This window comes from Penicillium samsonianum (assembly GCF_028829775.1).
Source record: "Penicillium samsonianum strain IBT 33392 chromosome Unknown utg000002l_segment0_segment0, whole genome shotgun sequence".
In the NCBI taxonomy this organism is placed as follows: Eukaryota; Fungi; Ascomycota; class Eurotiomycetes; order Eurotiales; family Aspergillaceae; genus Penicillium; species Penicillium samsonianum.
Window position 1 is genome coordinate 4,155,220 of NW_026643260.1, and position 24,713 is coordinate 4,179,932.

The 24,713-nt window shown below is 47.8% G+C and overlaps 8 protein-coding genes across 8 annotated transcripts; 4 read left to right on the forward strand and 4 right to left on the reverse strand.

Moving 5' to 3' along the window:
• Positions 1-4,466: 4,466 nt before the first annotated feature.
• N7471_003461 (threonine/serine exporter family protein) lies at positions 4,467-7,085 on the forward strand (the record flags this gene model as incomplete). Its single annotated transcript, XM_057276181.1, has 1 exon — positions 4,467-7,085. The coding sequence occupies one exon, from the start codon at positions 4,467-4,469 to the stop codon at positions 7,083-7,085; it is 2,619 nt and encodes an 872-aa protein (XP_057140819.1).
• Positions 7,086-8,592: 1,507 nt separating this feature from the next.
• Positions 8,593-10,236, forward strand: N7471_003462 (MDR family MFS transporter; the record flags this gene model as incomplete). The annotated part of the gene is made up of 1 exon (XM_057276182.1): positions 8,593-10,236. One exon carries the CDS (start codon positions 8,593-8,595, stop codon positions 10,234-10,236), a length of 1,644 nt encoding a protein of 547 aa, XP_057140820.1.
• Positions 10,237-11,343: 1,107 nt separating this feature from the next.
• gliT (thioredoxin reductase gliT) lies at positions 11,344-12,454 on the reverse strand (the record flags this gene model as incomplete). Its single annotated transcript, XM_057276183.1, has 3 exons — positions 11,344-11,601; positions 11,663-11,978; positions 12,030-12,454. The coding sequence occupies 3 exons, from the start codon at positions 12,452-12,454 to the stop codon at positions 11,344-11,346; spliced, it is 999 nt and encodes a 332-aa protein (XP_057140821.1).
• Positions 12,455-12,650: 196 nt separating this feature from the next.
• Positions 12,651-13,715, reverse strand: N7471_003464 (uncharacterized protein). Its single transcript, XM_057276184.1, has 2 exons — positions 13,126-13,715; positions 12,651-13,060 (listed from the first exon to the last, which is right to left on the reverse strand). Exons 1-2 carry the CDS (start codon positions 13,525-13,527, stop codon positions 12,989-12,991), a joined length of 474 nt encoding a protein of 157 aa, XP_057140822.1. The 5' UTR covers positions 13,528-13,715; the 3' UTR covers positions 12,651-12,988.
• A 395-nt stretch (positions 13,716-14,110) lies between these two features.
• Positions 14,111-16,153, forward strand: N7471_003465 (DUF4246 domain-containing protein; the record flags this gene model as incomplete). The annotated part of the gene is made up of 1 exon (XM_057276185.1): positions 14,111-16,153. One exon carries the CDS (start codon positions 14,111-14,113, stop codon positions 16,151-16,153), a length of 2,043 nt encoding a protein of 680 aa, XP_057140823.1.
• A 187-nt stretch (positions 16,154-16,340) lies between these two features.
• Positions 16,341-17,138, reverse strand: N7471_003466 (uncharacterized protein; the record flags this gene model as incomplete). Its single annotated transcript, XM_057276186.1, has 1 exon — positions 16,341-17,138. The coding sequence occupies one exon, from the start codon at positions 17,136-17,138 to the stop codon at positions 16,341-16,343; it is 798 nt and encodes a 265-aa protein (XP_057140824.1).
• Positions 17,139-18,161: 1,023 nt separating this feature from the next.
• On the forward strand, positions 18,162-21,305 carry N7471_003467 (glycoside hydrolase family 71 protein; the record flags this gene model as incomplete). The annotated part of the gene is made up of 1 exon (XM_057276187.1): positions 18,162-21,305. One exon carries the CDS (start codon positions 18,162-18,164, stop codon positions 21,303-21,305), a length of 3,144 nt encoding a protein of 1,047 aa, XP_057140825.1.
• A 797-nt stretch (positions 21,306-22,102) lies between these two features.
• Positions 22,103-24,027, reverse strand: N7471_003468 (Mis12-Mtw1 family protein; the record flags this gene model as incomplete). The annotated part of the gene is made up of 5 exons (XM_057276188.1): positions 22,103-22,637; positions 22,693-22,861; positions 22,915-23,085; positions 23,152-23,745; positions 23,817-24,027. 5 exons carry the CDS (start codon positions 24,025-24,027, stop codon positions 22,103-22,105), a joined length of 1,680 nt encoding a protein of 559 aa, XP_057140826.1.
• Positions 24,028-24,713: the final 686 nt, after the last annotated feature.

The window sequence follows — 24,713 nt, forward strand, 5'->3', positions numbered from 1 at the left end:
TGACAGCGACGTATGACCTTTTGTTTCATGTTTTTCTTTTTGCCAAACGGGTTGACTTTTGTCTTTCTTTGCCTATCGAGTCCTGATTAAAGGGTCTCGACAGCGGCTGGCCCCCGACATTCCTTTTCTCATTACCACTCTATTGCTGGCAACTCATGCCAAGGTTTATGTTTTTGTGACGAAAGACCTTGATTGGTCTGAAATGACTTTATTCTTATTTGTTCTCTTTTTGCTTATCTTCATCCTTATCCACTACGTTCTATCCTTTTGCCACCTACCTTCATTACAGCCGAGGCTGGGCAGACCGGCTATATTTTCCCGGAAAAGACAGGATGAGCTTGAGACTGGAAGAGAGGCACCTGCTTTGGCAAGTTGTTTTCTCTTCTCCTCTCCATTTGGCTTCTGATGTACATCTGGTTATGTACAGACAAGTCTCCCAGGTGCATTCTTTGAGCTCAGATCACCCTGGTGAATACATATCTTAGCAAATGTCTGATCTTGTTTGAAGTATCTATCTTGTTTTGGCTATGTTGATCATACTCCATGAACGTCTCTAGTATCTAAGTAGTTTTTTGGTCGAACAAATCCAACGACTTATTCGGATTATGCCGATTTGTTTCTTAGATCCTACGATAATCCTGATGTTGTCCTACAATTACCCACGTGGACCATCTGGTTACTCGGTTTGTTAAAGAGTCCTAGGTAGGTATCGCTCGAAAGTTACGTGTGGAAAAGGCGTCCTCTATGATTGGTAACTCCTTTAGGTTTGGTATTTCGACCTGTGACTAGAAAGTAAGGCAAAAACATGGGTCAAAAGGTCATTACAAGGTACTTTAAAGAAAGGCCATCAGAATCCGAGGTCACCATGACTGCTTGTGAGATTGATATCAACATGCGAGACGAGGCAACATGTATCTCGCTAGACCACATTCAAAGGTCTGTGGTCTTCATGCAGCATGTACATCATGCTTAGTCTCATGGTTACAGAGTTACAGAGCCGGGTTGTATGCTGATGATTATGGAGGGTGGCTCTGAACTCGGAGTAGCTGCATAAATATTTCGGTTTCTATTTACACTTTTGTCAACAGGCAAAATAAAAGGTGGTTTATTATAAAATCCACTGCGATAGACTCACATCTTAAACCGCCGTTATCGGCGAGGACAGTGATGGGTTACCCCAAGACGAGGAGTTCAGTGAGGCGATTATTATAAAGTAAAGGATGCCAAGGTCGTACGGCGGACGGAAGTAAATGCTGCTAGCTGCTTGGTAGATCTTGGCTTCTGATCATATATGTAGTTTAATGTCCGTCCACACCATGAACAGGGTAATAATCACTTGGGCTGCAAAGTGAAGCCCCGTGAATAGTATTCCCCGTGGATGTAGATGGCATCTAGTTCTAATCTACTTGGCTGGTTGCCTTGCCTGCATCAAACAAACCTTGGTATTCTTGGGTGTCGAACCTGGAAGTTATGAGCCACTACCTAGGTATGCATTTACCTATACAGTTTTGCCTTTGAAGTACGTGAGAATCTCGGGGCATTGTATATCAAGAACCATGGTACGACCACGGCCTTAAAAAAAGGTTTGACACCAACCCTAAGTTGACAAGGTTTATACACAGGCACAAGTCAACCCATCAATGTCCACAATATAATCACAAGAAAAGATGTTAGAACATACGTAAAACAAGTATATGTTTTTGCCGATGGTAAGCATCTTGAGTCGAGGACTTAACCTTAGGAATGTAAATGGGATCTTCGTTTTCTTAACATGCGGAAAGTCTAATGTCACAATGGGTAACTGTAGAGGACAAAATATTTACCCCCAGGCCACGCAAGAATCCTGGAATCAAAGCTGCTTTATCTGTGTCTACTCGAGGACAGAGCAGCCGGACCTCCGTGGCACATGCGTCTCACATAGACAGTATAGTATTTATGTTAGCTCTGCAGTCCAAGCTTAAGTATTGGTCCCTGCGTCCCTACAGGTCACACCATTATCTTCGGTACGGCTGGTCGGGGAAGAGGGCCGTGTGACTGAGAGGGAAGGAGAGGGTGTCACGGATGGTTGTGCAGTCGCATTGTTGCATAAAAGAATGAGATAGAGGTGAAGCAAGACATGTTTAGTCAAGCCTCCTGAAGTCTACAGTTTTGATAGCGTAATATGTCAATCTAGTCCAGGAAAGGAAACAAATGGGAGATCATACCGAGGATAATTAACGTTTGATAACAAGCACCTCGGAAGAGACGATCCTGGTCCTATCTGATACCCCTTCAGAGGTTTTAGAAGTCATCTTGCACGGTACCCAATTGGAAGTACCGTTCGATTGCCACACCCGAGAAACAGGTTGGGCCCTGGTTGTCTCCCCCTGACTGATAACCATGACTAGCATGGATCCAGAACTAGTCAGCAGCCACATCTGTAAGCTTAAATCACCCAAGCTCCCTTGACGTAGGTTTTTGGGCAGCATATGTTGGGTAATGATCGTTGCCTAGATAAGCATCTCACATCATTAGGTGGCACAATGACGAGAGAGGAGCTCATGTTTTGGATATTGGATAGGTTATTGACCATGAAAAAGGGGGGGGAAGGGTTTCGAGCCCACTCAGGAGTGCATGTGTGCTTGTTAGAACTCTCCTATAGGCAATAGAAGCGGTTCTAGCACTAGGAAAAGCAGAGAGAGCAGATAATTCCCCCGGATATCAGTGCAACCTTCTCATCTGTGGTACCCTGTACATTGCCGGGACAGATTAAAAACCTTCAACATCCCCTCTGAGGATGGACATTGAGTCGGGTCTCGGAAGTGTTTCCGGGTGTCTTCCCGTGGTATGAGTACTCATATGCTTCTCGGTGAAGATCTCGGTCGGAAGGGAGGGAGATGCCCATCGATGCCGATGAGATTCTTCCCGATGGTGTGATAGGTATCTTCAGACCCTGAATATTGATATAGAATTATAGTATGCAGGTGGGTAATAAGATAGGCTGGAATCTCTATGTAGTTCTCGACTGGTCGGATCAATTAGAAACTAGTGAAAAGCAGGTATCTTGCAGGTATCATGCAGGTATCTTGCATGACGGAAATGTTTCGCCTGTCGGGTGATTTGTGATTTCCCATGATGTCAAAGACACACAAGGGATGGCTTGGACTAGTTCGTAATCGCATTTCATACGTCAATGTGGACGAATGTGGACGAAAACAGAAGTAGAAGGGGAGATAAGACCAGATATTACTCCTTAGTCAACATTGAGAAGGTAAATCCACGCTAAAAAAAAGAGTTGCTCCACTGATCTTCTTCAACCTCTGATCGTGAAGATCCTTCTTCGGCCAATCTCTCGATACCCACACACACACCCCCTTTGACCTGACGCGGCCATCAGATTCTTTTTTGACTCTGCGGATTTGTGGGACCTCATGGGCTTGTGAAACCCCTGGTCTCTTTGACAAGGAGCTCGGTCCCCTTCTCTCTCTCCCTTTTGGGGGATCTTCTGCTCGGCCAACGGTAGAGATTCGGTGAGGTTTGACGATATACGATCCAGAACGCCGGCTGTGATGACAATCCAACCCCTTTCAGGCTAGAGAACCGGGACTCGCTCAACTAGTCTGCCAATCTCCCGCAATACCCGCCAAGGGGGAATGTACCGTATCTATTCACCATTCTGGCTGTCAATTCCTTACCTCGGCCCATCCTCTACTCTTACCGTGGACCTTGCTAGCTGATTGACCATTGTGGCAAAATGGCAAAACCCGTGAGAAACTGGGCATGGGGATGGCGCCTCTACGGCTACACGGGGTCATCATGGCCCAAAAGAAATTCACCTCCAATGCAGTCTCATTGGGCCTCTGACTCTTCTTGATATGGTCCGTGTGCTGCCCAGCAAACCGGAAAGGTCTTTTTTTCTCTCTCTTTTTATTTAGTCCTGTCTTTAACCGAGAGGATCCTCGTAAATAGACGAACTCCTGCATCCAAACTTGGTGTCCACAGTCTCTTTTATATTGATCTGCCTTGCCTGATCTCTTTTCCTGCCCCTTCCTCCGAGGTTGCATATATCCTTATTTTCCGATACAATATCTATATCTAATTATGTACACATGACATAGTTGTCATTCCTGGTGGGACTTCCTCCGATCTCAACCCCCCTTCCCGATAAGCTCTAGACCTGGCGTACAGGTTCGTGCCAGTTCTTTTTTGTGTTGGCGTCAGTATCTCTTCCTCTTTTTTTATGCTTCTGCTTTGAACAAGGTGAGCTCACTATCTGTTTGGTTGTCGAAGCTCGCAAAGTCCCGGAAACAAGAGCTCTCCCCATGCTATCTCACATAGCTGACTGTTGCTGGGTTACAGTTGACCACCTGGGCAAATGAACCGCCCTACCCGTGCTTTATCTAAGAGCTCGGTCATCCAGGGGGTCTGTGAGCTCTACTGAGTAACCAAGAAGTAGATGCCAATTTAAGAGAAAGGATTACACCAAAATGGCGGGAGGTTATTTTGACCTTCCGATCTCCCGCAGCGCCTCTGATGAAGGATCGTCAAGTCTATCAAGGTCGCATTCCTTTACACCATCACTGCCCAGTGATAGCTTCCAAGGCCAGCCAGTGTCTCAGGTGCGAAGCTTCAGTGACGCTAGCGCACAGGACAAGTATCGGAATGCAGGCATTCTGAAAGGCACAAATCGTATCAAGCTTACGGCCAGCGAATCCGGGCTGAGAGAACAACACACTGGGTCCATGGTCGAATTCCGACTGGACCAAAGGGGCACCGAGCTGCCGCAAAGACCATTACCCACTGCCAACATTCCAGGTTTCCAGGAAAAAGTCTCCTCAAGCTCCCAACTTGCATCACAGGTGGAAGATGATCACTCTAGCGCGTCAGTGGATCTTACCGGTTTGACGATCAGCACCAGAGCTAGCTCACCAGGAACTTTAGGAGAGTATGAGCTTGGTCAGGGTACAAATGACAAGGGGCGGGCCATCTGCTTCGCACATGAAAGGGCCCACAAGCTCGCATCCCTTCTCAATTGCCCCCATAATTCTCCGAAGCAAAGCCCTCGGTGCAGTCTGGTGTCTGAGATTGGCTCCACCCCCGCTGATGTGCCGTACGAGACTGAAGATGGAGATAAATTTCCTGTGATAAGCTTCCCTGAGAAACAACAACTCTTCGACAACTTAATAGATGAATATGAAGCGGACTTCTTAGACGGGCGATCAACACCGCGCACCTCCGGAGCCCATTATATAGTGCATCAAATGTCACCTCGAGACCTCAGCTTTCTGACTCGCATTCGCCCTCCATCTCCCGGCTTGCACTCCAGTGACCAAGACACTGCCAGCGAGGACAGGAACTCATCCGAGTCTGCTGAACGAACCTCACATTACCGTGGAGGCATTCTTTCATCGCTGCTCAAGCTTTACGACCAGCCTCGTCATAACCACAACCACAACGAAGGTCGAGGACGTTATGGGCGCTCTCGACAGGGGAGCTCTTCCGAGTTCAGTGGACGCGGCCTATCCCTCGACTCTGTTTGGAAACCGCAAAGGAAGTGGTACAATAAATCAACCGCTCGTTCCAGCATTTCCATGGCGGGCTCGTCCCGCCGCTCTGGCTCTCCTTTTGCCATGCTCACGCGGTCCCGCAGCAGTGGTTCTGCCATCCCCAGCTTAGGCCGCTCACGTCCCAAGCCTCAGATTGAGGATGAAATTCATATCACTGTTCATATTGCAGAGCTTCTGTCTCGACAACGGTACTTGATCCGGCTTTGCCGTGCTTTGATGAAGTATGGAGCTCCAACTCATCGATTGGAGGAATATATGCGCATGACAGCTCGTGTAATCCAGATTGATGGCCAGTTTTTGTATATACCCGGTTGCATGATCATCTCCTTTGACGATGCTTCCACACACACAACAGAGGTCAAGGTCGTCCGGTCCAGTCAAGGTATTGACCTGGGTAAGCTGGCCGATGTGCATGAGATTTATAAGGAGGTGATTCATGATGTCATCGGGGTTGGAGAGGCAATACAGCGGCTCGATGAGGTTATGATGAAGCAGAGCAAATTCCACATTATGTTCCTCATCTTCGCCCATGGCTGTGCTAGCGCATCAGTTGGGCCCTTCGCCTTCAATGCCCGACCGGTTGATATCCCCGTGGCATTTCTACTGGGGTGTCTCCTCGGAGTATTACAATTGATCTTATCAACCAAATCGAGCTTATATTCGAATGTGTTTGAGATCTCTGCCGCAGTCCTCACGTCTTTCCTTGCGCGTGCCTTCGGAAGCATCAGATTCCATGGGGAACCTCTTTTCTGCTTTTCTGCCCTCGCACAATCGGCCATCGCCCTCATCCTGCCAGGATACACTGTATTATGTGCTAGTCTGGAGCTCCAGTCACGCAGTATAGTTGCAGGCTCTGTTCGCATGGTGTATGCGATCATATACTCGCTTTTCCTCGGGTTTGGAATTACCATTGGCACTGCCGTTTACGGGCTCCTCGACTCTCAAGCCTCAACAGAGTATACATGTCCCGCCAGTCCCATCCACAACGAGTACCTGCAGCGGTTTCCGTTCGTGATCATATTCACCGTGTGCCTGGCGATCGTCAACCGCGCGAAGTGGAAACAAATGCCGATTATGATAGTAATCTCTCTCGCTGGCTACGTGACCAACTACTTCAGCGCCAAGCGCTTCTATTCCAACACCCAGGTGTCCAATGCCCTGGGCGCCTTTGTCATTGGTGTAATGGGCAATTTCTATAGCCGGCTACGGCATGGGCTTGCCGCTGCGGCAATGCTGCCGGCGATCTTTGTCCTTGTTCCCTCCGGTCTTGCGGCTAGTGGGTCTCTGATATCGGGTATTACTTCTGCGGAGGAAATGACCCGGTCTCCATATGCGGTTGTGAACAATGGAACACAAGGATTTGTCGACGCGGCGAAGAAACTATCAACCGACGAGGCCAGAGACCAAAGCTATGGGGTCGTTTTCGATATCGGATATGGCATGGTCCAAGTTGCTATTGGCACGACGGTCGGTCTCTTCCTAGCCGCTTTGGTGGTTTATCCGCTAGGCAAGAAGCGAAGCGGACTGTTCAGCTTCTAGGCCGTGGAGCTCCGTGTCGACTCTCCCTCTATCCTCTATTGCATTTATCTTTCTTTTTGCTACGTGCATTGCTTTGTCGTCATGCTCGACTACCGAGTCTCTTGGATATTTCGCATACGTGAACCCCGAATTTGAGGAACGGGAATTCACTTGCTGTATTCTAATTGTTTTCCATTGTCTGAGACTGGCGAATGCAAAGACTATTGGCCTCTTTGCTGCGTCTTCTCGATCTTCCATTCCCTTTCTTGTCCTCGCCGATCAAGTCTACATTGACTCACTATGCCGACCCTCTCTGTCTGGACATTTATAGAAGCTACGATTTTCACGAGTCACGACTAAAATCATCGAGGCCCTCCTTTCGCTTGTGCCTGTCCTTTTATTCTCTTAATCCTTCATCTCGGGTGTAGCACATCCCCAAATATCAAATTTGGGATCTTCCCGTACCATCGAATGTTCCGCTATACAGGACCCGACCCGCAAGTTCGGCTTCCCCAAGGGCAGGCTAAAATGAGTTGACCAATATAAGACTTGATTAAATAATGTCGTGCATGCAACTCCTCTCTTGGTCCGTGTTGTTGAGTAGGTATCCATTTCCTGAGTCGGAAAGAATAGCCACAAGATTTTATCAAACTCAAGTGACTGCGAAACGTGTTGATTATACCGTAGATTGTAGCATGCAGGCAACTTATATCGATCAATGCTTTTATAGTCAGAATATCCTTCCACTCAACCATCACCCTTGGGGTTTTCGGTGACGGAGAGTACAATTTATCGCTAAGCAGTAATGGAAGAGCACGAATTTGACAATGTATATTGAAAGTCCTAAGTGGGATTTTCATTGTGTCTATTATGTGGGAAGTATACGAGCCCAGCCCAGCCTGAGCATTATCTGGCTTCTCTTGTTTTTTTCCTCCCCCTTTCTTTCAGTGGTAATATTGCATGCATTTAAAACTCTCCGGAGATTAGTAAATGAAAAAAAAAAGACAGAACTTAGCAGAAATGTACTGTAAATGGTTCGGGTTCTCTGCAAAAAAAAGGTGTCGGAAACTTAACGGTATGTCTCCGTGGTAATTTAGTTTAATTCAGGATTCACAGGGATTATATCATTGGTGTGAGAAGATTTCCAAAAATTTCCCCAGGGGTAAACCGTAGAACTAGTAAACTATTTAGCCAATAAACTCGTAGGGCCATCTAGCTTCGGCGACTTTAGTTAAACGCGGAGACTTCTTGGCCCACTACATAGATCCTTTGCGCTAAAGAGACATGCTTCTGTACTCTAATTACTATAGGATAGAATAGTGACATATGTCTTGCCATCTGGCCCATGCTGACAATTGGTACTGGTCTAGATGCCCTCACTTATCTCATGCTTGCTCATGCTTGTTTATGCCGGATATAAAAAGGATCGAGACTGACTATTCTCCTACCTCTACGAACTCATTGAACTCATTGAAACATCATAAACTTGTCTGGTCGGTTAAAACATATTGAACTCTTCAATACAAAGATGTCGCCACATTCAGACGACGAACCCAACTTGAAGCTCGAGGCTGATGGCCGGTCTCTCAGCCCGACCCCAGAGCCCGAGTCAAATCCAATGGACAATATCGAATTTCCCTCGGGGATGGCCTTGACTGTGATCATGGCTGGCTTGGTAGCTGCAATCTTTTTGATCTCCCTGGACACCACCATTATCTCGACTGCTATCCCTCGCATCACGGATGAATTTCACACAGTGACGGACATTGGATGGTACGGATCGGCTTTCTTCCTCACCCTCGCTTCTTTCCAGGGCACATGGGGCAAGATATACCGCTACTTCCCACTCAAAATGAGCTTCGTGGCATCCATGGCTCTGTTTGAGGTGGGCTCATTGATCTGTGCTGTCGCGAAGAACTCTGTGACACTGATTGTTGGTCGCGCTATCGCCGGCGTGGGCGCCGCAGGTATCTCCTCTGGATCCTACACCATTCTAGCCTTCTCGGTTCGTCCTGAAAAGCGTGCCGCCATGACAGGTGCCATCGGAGCTAGTTTTGCCGTCGCCAGTGTCGCCGGTCCTCTCATCGGTGGAGCCTTCACAGAGAAGTCAACCTGGCGATGGTGTTTCTGGGTCAATCTACCCATTGGTGGCCTTGCAGCTGGGTTGGTCATTCTGTTCTTCAAAGCTCCCCCGCAATCCCAGGTGAAGAATGCCTCGTGGAAGGAAATCATGCTTCAAATGGACTTTTCTGGAATCTTACTCCTGCTCGGCGCGATCCTTTGTTTCCTGCTCGCCCTGCAATGGGGTGGGTCGGCCAAATCTTGGAAGAATGCAGACGTGATTGGGACGTTGATCGGCTTTGGGTTGCTCATTGTGCTTTTCTGTGTCAACGAGGTCATGTTGAAAGATAAAGCCATGATCCCACCCCGGTTAATGAAGCACACTACTGTTCTTTTCAGCTCAGCCTACACTTTCTTTTTCTGCGGCTCTTTCTACCTGTTGCTTTACTACCTCCCAATCTACTTTCAGTCCGCCAAAGGCAGCTCAGCCGCGAACTCGGGCGTTCGTATGCTGCCACTGGTGTTAGGAAATGGGCTGTTTGCCACCCTTTCCGGTGTCATTCTGGGTATGATCGGATACTACATGCCTCTGCTGACGGTGGCGAGCGTATTGACCACCGTCGCAAGTGGCTTACTCTATACCCTTGATTTAAACTCTGGGCCCAACAAGTGGATCGGGTATCAAGCCATGGCAGGTATCGGCATTGGACTAGGAATTCAGGTGCCCATGATGGCGAGTCAGGCTGCTGTGGAGGTGCAAGATTTATCCACTGTTTCCGCCCTCATCCTCTTCTTCCAGTGCATAGGGGGTGCTATTTTTGTGCAGGCAGCCCAGGCTGCTTTTAGCAACAAGTTAGTGCAGGAGGTGCATCGGCATCTACCAGATCTTAGCACGGCTCTCATATCTGGAGCTGGTGCGACCGAACTGAAAGAGATTTTCACCACTGACCAGCTTGCCGTGGTTTTGGATGGCTACATGGCCGGATTGAAGGACTGTTTCATCCTATCCATCGTCCTTGCGGCGATTGCTATCTTGCTATCTTTCTGTTTTGGGCGGAGGAACTCGAAAAGCAAAGAGACACCTGTGGCCGATCGTACAGGAGAAGCCTGATTATGTTTCTTTTCGGTCATCCTGTTTTAACCTCTTGGAAGGCTTGCCATCACTGATGCTTTGCTTACTATGATCTCGATATATTTCCAAGGTCGCACAGAGATATTGCATACTTTACAGTTTATTGTCACATCTGGTTTGACCTTTGGGTCCTATTTTCTCCTATTCTATTTCTTTATTCTGTTGTCTCTAATCAATTATATCAATCCTATCAAAATACACACCTATTACCGTGATTCACCCTTTAGTCATTGTGTTTGGCCAACTTGTCTTCAATCCCCTAAATAGTATTGCTTATAATTCAATGATCTTATATTATTTTTCCCTTTTGTTCTCAAATATTCGAAGTATTTGTGATCTTTTTCGAAAACAACGTGAGATTTGGTACTAAATCATTTATCTTTGACCTTACGTGATGTGATGCCTTCAAACCATAGCAGCATCAACGACGTTGTATTATTGAGTTTACGGGAGCTTCCCAAGTACTAGCCAGAGTGATAAAGTTGTTATTTGACTACTTCGAATATCAACATGTTTCGTATAGTTGAAAATGCTGTTTGTGACTCTCGATCTTTGGTCTGCATCCCGGCATCATTGTTAAGGACGTCTTGGATGGGGAGATCTAGGAATAGTTGCTCCACGGGCTTGGTCTCTGGAAGATTTGTACCCATAGCTTCGGGCAGTCATTGGCTTGGAAAATATGAAATAGTAACGCTTATGTATAGGACGTGATAAATAACTTTCGGGCTATTGTAATATGAATGGAGAAGAATATGGGGATGTTGGCAGTGGAGAGAGGTCGGGTTTATGAAAGCATTACAGACTCGGGAATTGATGGGGCAAGCTTCCTTTGTCGCAGTATCTGCGAAGGCGTATAACTACACCTTCGCAGTGATCCCATTCACTGAGACTGTAGAAAGTTTTAATGTACAACATAGAAGAAAAGAAAAATGAGCAGTTACTTATGGCCATTATCAAATGCACTTTCTCGAGATATCCTCTCTATCTGGGGGAGTCTACCATATGCCTTCCTCTCCCCGATTTATACTATGAAGCAGCCCGACGTAAGAGAAAAACAGAATGCCTAGACGAGTAAGCAAAGGATTTCTACAGTTCCCCATCACTTCCAAACTCCACTACGGGTTGCGCCTGGAGCTGAGCAACCAGCCCCCCAGCAGCGAGAGATCCCATTGCAGTCGCAAGGCTGACTACCTTGATGGGAGTGGCACAGTCTCCTACTGCGAATACACCAGGAACACTGGTCTCGTGGAATGGCTGGGATGTTTGAAGATCGCCCCCTTCTGTTAAGGCCAAAGAAAGCTGGTCGGCAAAAGGTCCGTTTATCTCTGTCTTTGGGTTGTAGACCTGTAAGTGCACAGTCAGTACTCCGTAATGTCCCCCAAAATATGTTGAAGCAAATGCGTACCAGGAAGCCCTCTTCTTTGCTATCTGCCTGATCCTTGAAATGAACAATGACTGTTTTGTCCACCTGTCCCTTTTCGAATCGAGCGATCGGTCGCGACTGTATTTGGAGCCAGGATGCGGTTTCAGGCGCCGCTTCCTGAATCTCGGTGACAAGAGGTTGATTGCCATCGGTGTAAATAGTCACAGACTTGGAAAGCCGATGAGCCATGCGAGCAAGGTGTAGGGCTCTCTGCACGTTGGCGACGAGACCTAAAGCGATGACTCCGACGGTCTCCTGGCCCCGTTCTTCGTAACCATCACAGAACAAACAGTGGTAACTGGGAATTGTTAGTACATACTATATGTCACCAATGAAGATTCGAACTAACATTCCATTTGCCCAGCACTCCGAATATCCCTCGATTTCCAAAGGAATGTCCCGGACACCAGTAGCGAGGACTACCTTTCGACCATACCATTGTTTACCATGTGCATCTCGGGCTTCAAAGATTTGTTTATCGTCCAGTCTCCAGATTGTCTCAATGGATGTGTTTTGAAACTGAATGGTCGAATATCGGTTGGATAGATCGGCCCGACCCGCAGCTCGCAGGTCTGTGGGGTTGCGGTGATCCCAACCCAGGACATTATGCATATGATTTGTCTTTGCATTGCGATAGACTCCAGAGTCGAATACTACTGCCGTGTGTAATTGACGAGCGAGACCGGTGGCAGCCGACAAGCCCGATGGACCAGCGCCAATGATGAGGACATCAAACAACAAGGCCCCGTTGGCCAGGAGCTTTCCGATGGTCATGTTGATTTGAATTTTTGGGAATTGAGATAATAATTGTTTAAAGATGCAGACCCAAAGGTTGAAATTGGTACATATTTATAACTTTGAAATTCTTATTATACAACATGTATGACATGATGTCGGAGACTTTCTTTGTCGAGAAAATGCAAATGTCTCCGGGGAACCAAACACGGATATAATACCTAGGTATACTCAGTATTTAATAGTAATACTAATAATACTTGTCGTATAGAGGAGTCCAGAGAACAATTGAGCACATTAAATCTACCGTATGTTGTAGTATCCAGTAGAAGTCCCATTCCACAATAGGCAATTCCGGAAGCCATGGAGTACATATCACCGGATTTTAGGCCACAAGGCATGGCTTTCCCTTTCCACTTTAGTGCTCACCCCTCGCCGCTTTTTGCTCACTGGGTAAAACCGAGCACCCGTGGACGCCCCTGTGTGTTATATAAGTATAAAACCCGCTCACCCCCGGAGCCACCATCACCTTACCAGTATAAGCTGAACGAGAGGTCGCTCACTGTGATCTCACTAGTCTTGTCGATGATGAAGGTGATGATGACCACGCTTGTGCTGGTTCAGATGGGTTGTATGTCCTGGGATCTGGATTGTCTGTTAGGAAGAAATCTCCAAAGATAGACTCGTGTCAGCATACGGGAAGGTCTTACGTTGGATGGGGAGGACTGGGCAGTCTGTGAACCAGGTACCGTAGAAGAGGAGGAAGCTGGTAGAGGCACTTTTGATGTCGATTCAGTCGCTCGAGTGCCATTTGTATCACACGATCCCATAATGAAACCTGCACTCTTTGCCTGCGCCACAGGAGCTGAACGATAGAACTGGCATTCCTTCGCATTGACGATAAAAAGCCATGCTTGGCAGGTGCTCATGCTGTCGCATTCATTAGCACATTCAGATGGCGATAAATGAGTGTATCCATAGGCCAGAGGTGCTTTACTGAAGAACCCAATGGTTTCATTCTGGGCGCTGGGGAAGCAAGAGGCGGATACAGAGGAAATGAACCCCTCTATAGCCAGGAGAAAGGTGAAAATGAGGACTGAAGTTGGTTGCATGGTTTATGGCAGCTCTGGATGTTCGCTTGATAGTGGAATTGCAAGTTAAGGCGAAGTATTCCATCCGACACTTTTTATAGGGGTAAGTATGGAATGCTCAAAGATGGATGTGATGATGGCGTTTTGTCGGCCAATTTCCGAGTTCATTTCCCCTTGATGCCACTATGAAGGATCGTGATCAATTTCCGGAACTCCGTGGGTGGTGAAGCAATAGTGTACATATGTGTGGTCGGAATCGAGCTAAATAAGCCATAGATAAGCTTAGCGCCCGCGCTAAGACCCGGAGATCCCGAGGGTCCTGTACACGCCCTGTCAACGCCCTGTATCAAAATTACCACTCGCTTGGCCCACTCGATCCTAGTCAACGTCTCGGAATCTTACAGCTCTCTCTCTCTCTCTCTCTCTCTCTCTCATTTTTGCCGCTTCTCACCTCTCATGGCAGCATCCTCAAATTGATACCTATCGCCCTTTCTCAATGGCTAACATCCTCCAACGGCTTCACTTTCATTCCCGACTACTTGGTCGCGCTAGAACGACCCCAATCCCCTTCTCTTCATCTCGCTGCTACTCGGGGATGATAAGGATGGACCCTTCACCTATTAAGTTGGACAACAGCGGCACCGCCCCCTTGCGAGTCCCTGGTTTCAATGGTGTACCCCTGTTCTATGAGCAGCCAAAAGACAATCGTTTTGCACATGGAATTGCCGATTGGAGACAAATTCCCCAGTTGTTTCTACGAGAGCTTTCCATGCTGCAGTTCATGTCGTATGTCACAGAGCAGCCAGACTGGGAAAACAAGTCCGAAGACCCGCAGAAACTGGAAGAATGGCATCAGCACGCCGATTCGGTCTTTGATCTCGATGAGCTCTCATGGCAGTGGTGTGTAAAGGAGTTGCGAGACAAAGCGTCTGATTTCAAACGCACGGGCTATGTTGCTGTGTTTGATGCCGACTCACGAGTTATCAAATCTCAAGTTCATGACGATCTTCTCAAAGAGCTTCGCGAATCCATGTCGCCGCTTTTTTCAGAATCGAGATCCGCTTCATCATCTGCCTCTGATGATACTCCTAGGAGTGGTTCTGAGAGTCCGGTTCGACATGTGGTTGACCCCTTTATGTATCCTCTCGTTTATGGTCGCACTCGAGTCCTTACCGACGGGGGCAAAGTTGATCTGGAGAGACCTGAGTCATGGAGACCATCACAGTCCCAGATTGCTCCGATTCCCGAGAAACCATCCGACAGACACGAAGAGATGCATTTCGAAGAGAGAAAGGAAAGAGACTTAAGGGATTCTCGGCATCATAGAAAGCGAAAATACTGGTCCAATGCCTTTCAATGTCTTCCCTGTGAGGTTGCTTTAAACGAGCACGGAGGAGTTAAAATTACCTCATATGTCAATGGTGTGCATTCAAAGGAAAGGGGCATATACAGAGCGCTCGAAGGGCTCATTTCGGCCGCCATACAACCGTGGAATGAAATGCTTATCCTTGGAGATCAAGGTCGGACGCCCATTCGAATCAGGACTTATGACTTCCAAGTGGAAGGCATTGATTGGCATCCCAAGTTATATTATTACCTGAACAACGCGAGGGAGGGACGCACACCACCCATCACAGAAGAAGAATGGCCTGACGTTCGATCACGAATAAGAGAATATCTTAATCTCCCTGAGCCCGAGAAGCGATACCGCATATGGCCTGACTCTGGGTACCATGATCTTCTCGTTAGTATGCAGCCATGGCAATGGAATTCTTCCGAAGAACTGGAAGAATTGATCCTCGCAAAGAATAAGCGGTTGTACGCTGTGAGAGGCGTTGAGCCGGGGATCTCCTTCGCATATGATGAATGGAAGACTGGTGAAAATACAGGCCGCGCGATCATGCCCAAATGGAGTGAACCTGATGAAACTCCCCCAATACCCGATCCAGATCACCAGTACTACTCTATATCTCTCCAAGATCAATTTGAGGGCCTGCAGATTATAGTTCGAGTGTCAACTATTGAACTCACCCCAGAAAAGCCGCTGTATAGTGGTGATCCCCATCACAACGTTGCTGGTATCCTCAATGAGCATATCGTTTCTACAGCCACATGCTACTTCGATATGCACAACATCAAAGATGCAAGGGTTTCATTCCAACAGGAGACGAAGATCGATAGCTATGATTTCAATATTGCAGAGTTTTTGGCTATGGACCGACTTTTTGATGTTCCTGAGTGGCCATACGACAGCGATGATCCTTGTTCCCCGGATGCTCTACAGACCATGGGGTCTATCCCGATTTCAAGGAATGGACAGTTTCTTGCTTGGCCAAATACACTGCGGTCCAAGGCCGAGCCTTTCAGTCTCGCAGATCCATTGCGGCCGGGGTACCTTCGATTTGCGACTTTGTGGTTGGTAGACCCGCATTATCGAATCTGCTCAACCCAAAACGTGCCTCCCCAGGACCCAATCTGGGTTGACACATCACAATCAATGGAGAACACACGGAAGGATGATTTAATGACATTTGTGCAGGCGGTTGAGGTTCGAAACCGAATGAGGCAGGAGAGAGACAAAATAAGCGAGGCTTTTCTTGAAGGCGGACATATGCGGCACACATATTCGGAAGATCACCTTGTTTGAATACAGTCGAACTCAAGAGATTGATGCCAGCAGCTAAAACACGCAGTGGTTACTACGCAGGAACTACATATGTATAAAACAATATACCAATCCTTTTTGAGTAGTAGACAAGTTCCAATCATCCATATATCCCAAAGACACCAACATTTGGGCTGCCATCCAACACCTATCCCGTCTGCAAGACCTTCTAATCACAACTATCCAAGCTGTCCAACTCAGTCAAGCTCCGACCAATCGTGGTAGTGATCTTTTGATGGTTCATGTAAGACCGCGCACCGGGATCTTTGCTGTTCCGAAGACCAACATACCAGGTTTTGTACTCCTGAGCTGTAGATACTTGACCGCCATTGGCCGTCAAAGTCAATCCCCAGTTCTCGCGATCGTATGAAACGTCTGTGTCCATTACAGGAAATGACGAAGACTGCAGAGTCTTTCCGAGATATTTGTTCTCAAACAATGGCTTCAGTCCGACTGAGAACATCTCACTTAGCCGCGCCCCTTGGGTACCTGCTAAAGCCCGCTTGAACTCGGGGAGATGGGTTTTCCATGCGTCTGAGAAGCCCGGCGCGGTACTACCTCGGGTCGATTTAACGATATCACTGAGCCGCTCGAGGATAACCTTATGCGACTTCGGCAAAAGTTTCCCCTCTCGTAGCAGATATTGTGTGTCGTAGTAGGGTTTCTTTCCCAAGAATTTATTGATTTGGCCCAATGTATCTTTGCTGTATTCTGGGGTTTGGCTCAAGAAAACCCCATTTCGGGGAAACTTTGCCCTCGTATAGATGTGCGACACAAAGGTTCCAAAGTCAACCAAGGCCTTACTGTCAAGGCTCGGTCCCAGAGTACGTGTTGCTCCGTTCTTGAGAAAGTCCAAAACATATGCGTTGTACATGGCGAGCATCTCGCTGGGGGCAGCGAGCTTGGATCCTTGTCCAAGATTGAAAAGTGACAGGAATATGAAGAGGAGAAGCTTGAATGCCTTCATGTTGACGGAGCAAAGAGTGAACTTCGAAAAAATGACGGGAAAAGAAATGATGAAATCCGAGGCTAAGTCCACAGCAATAAGGTATATGATGGCACTGCAAATAAAGTAGGTATATAATGATGTATACCTAGCAGTACATTGAGCTGGAATGGATGACCGGCAAAGGAGTGCCTATCAAATTTGAATGAGTCGGAGGAGAAAGGAAAGCGACGCTGAGAAATTATAATTATTTGAATATATCAAATATAACTAGCAAAAGGATTGTATATGGTGCTCGTTCGGAGTGATATGAATATTACACAGAGGCGTAACGAGTCGGTATTTGGATTTCTATACTAAAAGACGCACTAAGCTTTAGCCTCATTTAAATTTGAGACAGGGCTGCTATCTAGTTCAGCCCAATCACACCCTATACAGGGGCTCACTAGCCAGCTCAACGCCCACCTATTCTAGTCCCATGAGCTACTGTACCTCGGAAATTGGACCTCTTTATGGGAATATCTCTGAACGCAAATGGAAAACATTGGCGAGGCTTAGGGCTAGTTACGGCAGGATTGACTTTTATATGCGATCTAGGAGATCCAATGAACAGTGAAATAGAATTCATTGACCCGTAGTATGCTTGCTTATTTTGCACTGAATATTCTATTGTATAGAGGTTTATGCAGCTGGACAGGGGGAAAAATCCCTCATTAAGAAGTATTATCGCATCGGGATCACGGCAGAGTCATCAAAGACACTAGGTAGCTGATACCTGGGCCCATTGGGAGATTATGCTGAAGGGGAACTAGTCCAGCAAAGGGCTTGGGGCCGCCACTGCCGCTAATGAAATGGCAATAAAGGCCAAAAATTGACAAGTATCTATATGTTAATGAAAAGAGAAAAGATAGCATTTAAAGCATGCTCTCCGAGTTAGTTACTTTCCTTTTTCTTCTTTAACACCTTCTCTATAAGCCAGAATCATTCCTGAAAACATTCTTTTCTTTCGCCTTCCGATTTGGACTCGTTCCATACTTCAGCAAAATGTCTTCCTCATTTCTATGGTGGCGCTACATGCTGCTACTGTCATTCCTGTTCTACACCCAGGTGTATTCCCGTGCTGTGTTCGCTCATTTCATGGTCTCGAATACGGCCGGATATGCAGTCTCAGACTGGGAACATGAGATCCAGCTCGCGCAGGATGCTCATATTGACGCATTCGCTTTGAACATCGCAAACGGAGAAGACACCACCTCGAATTCCATGCCCAATGCCTTTTTAGCGGCTCAAAAGCTCAAATTCTCTCTTTTCTTCTCGTTCGACTATGCAGGGAATGGAGCCTGGGATAAAGACGACGTACTGAATCTCTTGAAGCAATACGTTTCCAGTGGCGCCTATTACCTCCACGGTAAAACTCCATTGGTCTCGACATTTGAAGGACCTGGCAATGCTGATGACTGGGTGTATCTCAAATCAAAGATGTCGCTCTTCTTTGTTCCAGATTGGTCGTCAGTTGGGGCCAAGTCTGCCATGGCTTTGGGAGATGGTGTTGCAGACGGGCTGTTTAGCTGGGCTGCGTGGCCAAATGGACCGAACGATATGAACACCTATGTTGACGCTTCTTACATGCAATACCTGGGCAAGAAGCCCTACATGATGCCGATTTCGCCGTGGTTTTTCACAAACATGCCTGGATATGATAAGAACTGGCTGTGGCGTGGTGATGATCTCTGGTATACGCGGTGGGAGCAAGCGCTCTACCTGGCCCCGGAATTCATCGAGATCATCTCTTGGAACGACTTTGGTGAGAGTCACTACATCGGTCCCACTGTTGACTACCACAACCGACTGGCCCATTCAATGTATGCGGCATTCGAAACTGGGAATGCCCCTTACAACTATGTCGAAAGTTTGGATCATAGCGGCTGGAGACAATTCTTGCCCTACCTGATTGACCTCTATAAATTTAACCACACTACCTCAGGAAAGGAGGGCCTTGTGGCATGGTATCGTCTGAATGCAGCCGGTGCGTGCGCTGATGGTGGCACAACTGCGAATACCGTCTCGCAGCTGCAGCTGGAGTATTGGCCCAAGGATGTGATGCAAGATAAGATCTTCTATTCAGCACTATTGTCACAGCCTGGAGATATCTCTGTGACTATAGATGGCGTGAACCTAGGCGCAACCTGGACCAACACCCCCAGTGGCAATGTTGGTATCTACCATGGAAGTGTCTCTTTTGCCGGCCATTCTGGAGGCGTGATATTGAGTGTGACTACTCCGAGTGGCTTGCTCGAAGTTGATGGCAAGGATATCAGCAGTGGATGTGATATGGGCGACCTAGTCGAAAATTGGAATGCATGGGTGGGCTACACCATTGGAAACTCCCTCAGTGGAACCTCCCCTGACCTTGACAAGGAAGTCTGTGTCGAGGGATGGGGGATGGGGGATTTCAATGGGCTTTGTAGATTTGCCTGCAGCTTGGGATATTGTCCTTTTGGGGCGTGCGTGTGCACCAAGCTGGGACCTCATCCAACATTACCCAAACCTACAGGCGTCGTGGGCTATCCAGCTGCAGGCAAAAACGCCAATTATGCCGGTCTGTGTTCGTTCACCTGTGAATATGGCTATTGCCCGTCAACTGCCTGCGGAACTGTGTCGGTCCCATTAACGATTCCCACAGTCTCCCCGTTCACCCCTGACACATGTGTCGGTGGTACTGGAGAGGGTGAATTGGCTGGTCTGTGCAGCTTTGGCTGTAACTATGGCTATTGCCCCGTTTACAACTGTACCTGTACCGCAACGGGTCCCTTGAACATTCCTCCTGCCCAAAACACCTCTATCGTCGGCTGGGCACCAGATACCGAGGATAACGGTCTTTGCAGCTTTGCTTGTACTAGAGACTATTGTCCTTCGCCGGTATGCCTAGACACGGTCCCCGACGATGATCCTTGTGGAAATGTGGACGATGACAGTGAGGAGTGCGCCGGCACTTTCCCTTGCGATTTCAGCATCAACTACTCCTCTCTCGATGACCTGGAAGCAGACATTGGCAAATTGGATCCCTACTGTGTCGACTTCTATGTGCTGGGTTCATTATATGGGGAGCTGGAGGTTGCTTTGGCCAACTATACAAACATTGCCCATACAACCAACTACGACGACGACTTCAAAGAGTACTCGAAATACATGAAAGCGCAGGTTCAACCTCAGCTCATGTACTTCATGAACATCAGCGAGGTTATTGGTAAACCCAATGGCTTGGGCAATCAGTATTTCGAATGTACGTATAACACGCTAGGCAGAAATGGCTCAAGGACCGCCTGTCCGGATGAGTATATTGGGTCGCAAGACCAGACCCATATCGTCTACTACGATATCGTGGACCGAGAAGGCTTCTTTGGCAATCTTACTGCAAACGTTGGCGTGGAGCCGGACTGGGTAACACTCGATGGTGGCTTGTTCCTTGGCACCGACCAGAAGCCTTACTATGGTAACATGCCTGACTGCAATGTGACTCCGAGTTGGGGATACAGATGCGCTTGGTGGCAGGGATTTCCCATTCCAGCCAAGGAAATCAGTATCACTGACCCTCGGGATATCATGAGAAAGGCTTTGCCAAATATCCCCAACCTCCAACTGTCGATCTCTCTTACCCAGCTTAGCATCGCATCTGGAGGCTTTGACGGCGTGATAGACGATGTTGTTCAGACCATATCTACCGCTGTCTTTACGCTAAGTGAGCTAGTCGATCGCATCTACAACGTTGTCGATATCGGTGAGAAGGTTGCCGCTGAAGATAAGAAAGAAAGAATATTGAAGATCATTGGTGGTGTGTTTTTGGCTCTTCCTTTCCTTGGCCCGCTTTCGGGACTTGGAGATGTCATCGAAGGCTTTGATGCATTACTCGCTTTGGCGGGGACCGTCGCAAATGAAGGCTACGATATCTACAGTATGGTACAGAACCCTGACAGTGCTCCGGTGGCGATTCTTAGCATGCTGTTGGGCTTTGACGCTGGTTCGGCAGTTGGCGAAATCAGTGATGAATCATTGGGAGCCGTTAAATACGATTCTCTCGCTGCCTCTCGGCGCGGCATGAAAAGCGCTGAGATAAAGGGGTTTGGACATGTATTTGAAGATAAGATGAATCAAGTTGATTCCATTGTCAGCAAATGCTTGAGACGTTGAGCGTCAAAATCACGCAGGTACTAATTGTACCAACATGATAGATAGACAAAGAAGCAATGAAATCCGATTGATTTAACATTACTCTTTTCGTTGGCTAGATAGTAATGACGCTAGCCTTTCATTAAGGGGATAACTAACTAGTTAGTTAGTTATATACTGCTACATACATGTACCTTGCGGACAGCCACGCTCGCTATCCTCACTGTTCTTGGCATTGGTCTTCCTGCTCAATCATACACAATTCTATGGGGTTTTGCTAGCTTGTGCTAGGCACTATAATCGAAATGAGGCAGAAATCGTGTAATTGGTGTGTTCTTCCACATATTGTTCTAAAGAAATCTTAGACTATAAATCCATGGACAAGCAGAACCATATCTCGCTATATAATATTTGTTTCAAGAGCTCACCAACAGATAAATTAGGGCATCTTACCATGGATAACAGAAAGCAGTGATCAATGATTGATGGCATGTATTAGGTACTGGACTACCTATTTACTCCATCTCAAATCTTTGCACCTTATGGAGCACCAGATATCTCAGAATTGCAATCCCAAACCCCAAACCCCGAGCTTGTCAAACGATGGAAACGCCACCGTAAATGCGCCTTTCCCTATCCCATGATATTGGGGTGGGGCTTTCGTCAAGATCATCGCTATCAATCAATTCATTCATGGTGAATCCCCGCAGGAAACAGAAAAGGGAAGAAAGGAAAACGAATGGGGAAGCGCCAGAAAACAGATTATTGAGAATATACGTAGGAGGAACCTCCCGTGAAAAGCGGATGGATAGTATTTTCTATCGTCTCTCCACCCGACTAAGTGCTCCCAGAATGAGACCCAGATCTTCCTTGATTCTCGTTGGTGGTGGGTGTTCGTCATCGTTGCCTTCCATTGCGAGGCGACGTTGCGTATTCTGCGCATCGCGCTCTTCTAGTCGCTGTGCACAGATGCGTAATATTCGGGATGAAACGGTATCTGCAGAGGCGCGGTATAGTTCGATGTCATGTACACCAGCTGCAAAGGCATCGAGCGTCGGTGCCAGCCCAGATGTGATGCGTGATAATTGAGCAGAGACGGCAGATGGGGTGATAGGTGGTCGGGTTGAAGATGGGGTAGTGGATTCTCCTTCTGATGGCTGATTCGAGGGATTGAGAGATTCCAGTATGGCTTGTTGTGAGGGGTCGAGGAGAGAGGGGTCGACTTCTTCGCGCTGTGGTTTATGTGAAGATTGCTTATCTTTTTGTTGGTTGTCGGATTGTGGTTTAGCCTTGACGGTTGGGATCGCTGGCTGTCGAAGAAGCGCATTGAGAGATTGCCTTTCTTTGTGTAATCTGGGAATTCGTTAGTCCTATACATTTGTGACAGCTCTCGATGATATACACTTACTTCTGTATATGCTCCTCCAATTCCTTGATCTTGTCTGTATTCTGTAGGTTTCGCGGGTTCGGCTTTTTGATAACAACGGCTGGAGGATTCAAATCTTCGCGGCCGAGCCAGTTGGAAAGCTCCGAGTTGCTCGAGAAATCTTGAAGAAGCTCCTCTTGAATCACACGCGCTGGAAAAGGTCAGATCAACGATCCCTCTCACACGTTAACGGTTTCCACGTACCTGCTAAGCGCGCACTTTGATCGTCCGAATTTGAGCCTCCTGAGGGCTTTTCCCCTATTGCGCGCGTCGCACACCAAATCAATAATTGCCGCATCCTTCGCGGCTCCGGGATTCCGTCATCGGCGATATGCTTGTAGAAATCCGCTGTACCAACTTCTCGATGGGGTAACGCTGTACGGGAAAAGAGGCAAAAAAATCAGCATTCGGCCATATAGAGCCCATCTCAGAGAAACCTACCATTTGATGTTCCTGAGTCGATTAAAAAACTGGCCCTTCGTCCGCGCATACTCAAGCTGCTTCGCCGTCGCCCTTTATCGCTTTTATCACCCTTCCCGCCTCTGAACTCTTTATTGCGCTGAATCACCGGAGTATCGGCCACCGGCAGTGCCACCTTTGTGCCCTCTGGCGGTTGCTCTGGAGAATTATATCCATTTGACTCAGACACTTGCGCATGCTGTTTGGCTTTTGGTGGTCGTCCTGCTTTCCTCGGCTTCTTTGCCTCAGGTTGGTGTTCTGGACTGTCGCGGGTCCGTGATGAGCGGATCGCGTTTGTCGGATGAGATTCAGGTTCTGTATGTGTAGTCTTTGCAGCCCCCCTCGTGGGCCTCCTATTTGGAAGCTCCACGCTTTTCCCCTTTGCCGGCACTGCGCTTGAAGTGGTCTCGTCGCCCGTTGGCTTTTTCCGTGGCCGTCCTCTTTTCGGTGTTGACTTGGGAGGCGCATTTTCCACGTCTGAATGGGGATTTTCTGGAACCGCTTCGACTGACGGCCTGGGCTTCTTTGATGGTAGTAGTGAGAACTGAAACCCTTCTGCATCCTCCTCGTATGCCACTAAAGAGACAAATTAGAACATTTCTTTCAACCCTCGCTCAACGACTTTCACCCCCCAGCAAATTACTCACCAGCTGGCCGCTTCCCTAGCTTGTTTGTGGTCTGCTCCAGTTCTTGTGTACTTGCGCTGAGTCGCGTAGTCCTCCGTTCCTTGGCTTTCCCAGTCCCGCCGGACGCGGTCGCAGAGCGCGATTGTGTCTTCGGAGCGGCCATTGCGATCGTCCCCAGCGGTTCGCGACGCTTTGTCTTGGTCGTTGTGGTCGCCAGGACCGCGACTGTCATGTCAGGAGGGGTTCACGCGGGGTGGTTGTGATCGGGAATAAACACAGGGATGGCGAAACAAACACCCCCGTTCTGGTGTCGACTCGTCGCTTCGCGGTGTCCTGTTCTCCAGTCAAATACCCCTGGTTGAAGAGGCTTCCTGGAGAAACAACAAGCGCGACTCCCGTGTGCGTATGAATTCCGGACTCGAGTTAATTTCCCCTAAACAGCTTATCGACCTCGATACGGTGTTGTCAAATCAGACGGATTGCTGATCAATGGGTACTTGGTGTGTGTATAGGGTTGTGGCACGGTCGATTTGAAGTCGGGTCAGTCGGCTCGCGGAATGTTAGGCGCAGGTCGCGTCCCAATTCAGAACTGCAGCTGAAGAGCAGTAGATTAAGCGACTTATTCAATTCAATCGCGAAAAAGACACGCAAGGGAGCGGCAGGTTGGGGTGTGAGTGGTGGGTTGGATTCTCGCACGCGGTTGTTTTGGTCGGGCGCGTGGGGACCGCGCTAGTCTGTTTTGGGACCAACCGTTATACTTCAACGTTGCTCTTCTACTTTGACTGCTTTGACTACTTTGAACTACTTTACTGCTTTACTGCTTTACTATTTACTACTTTATTCATATGATTGGAATATATTGAAGCGCTGTTAATGTATGACTGGCTCTAAAATGCAACTCTCTCTCTCATCTCTTCT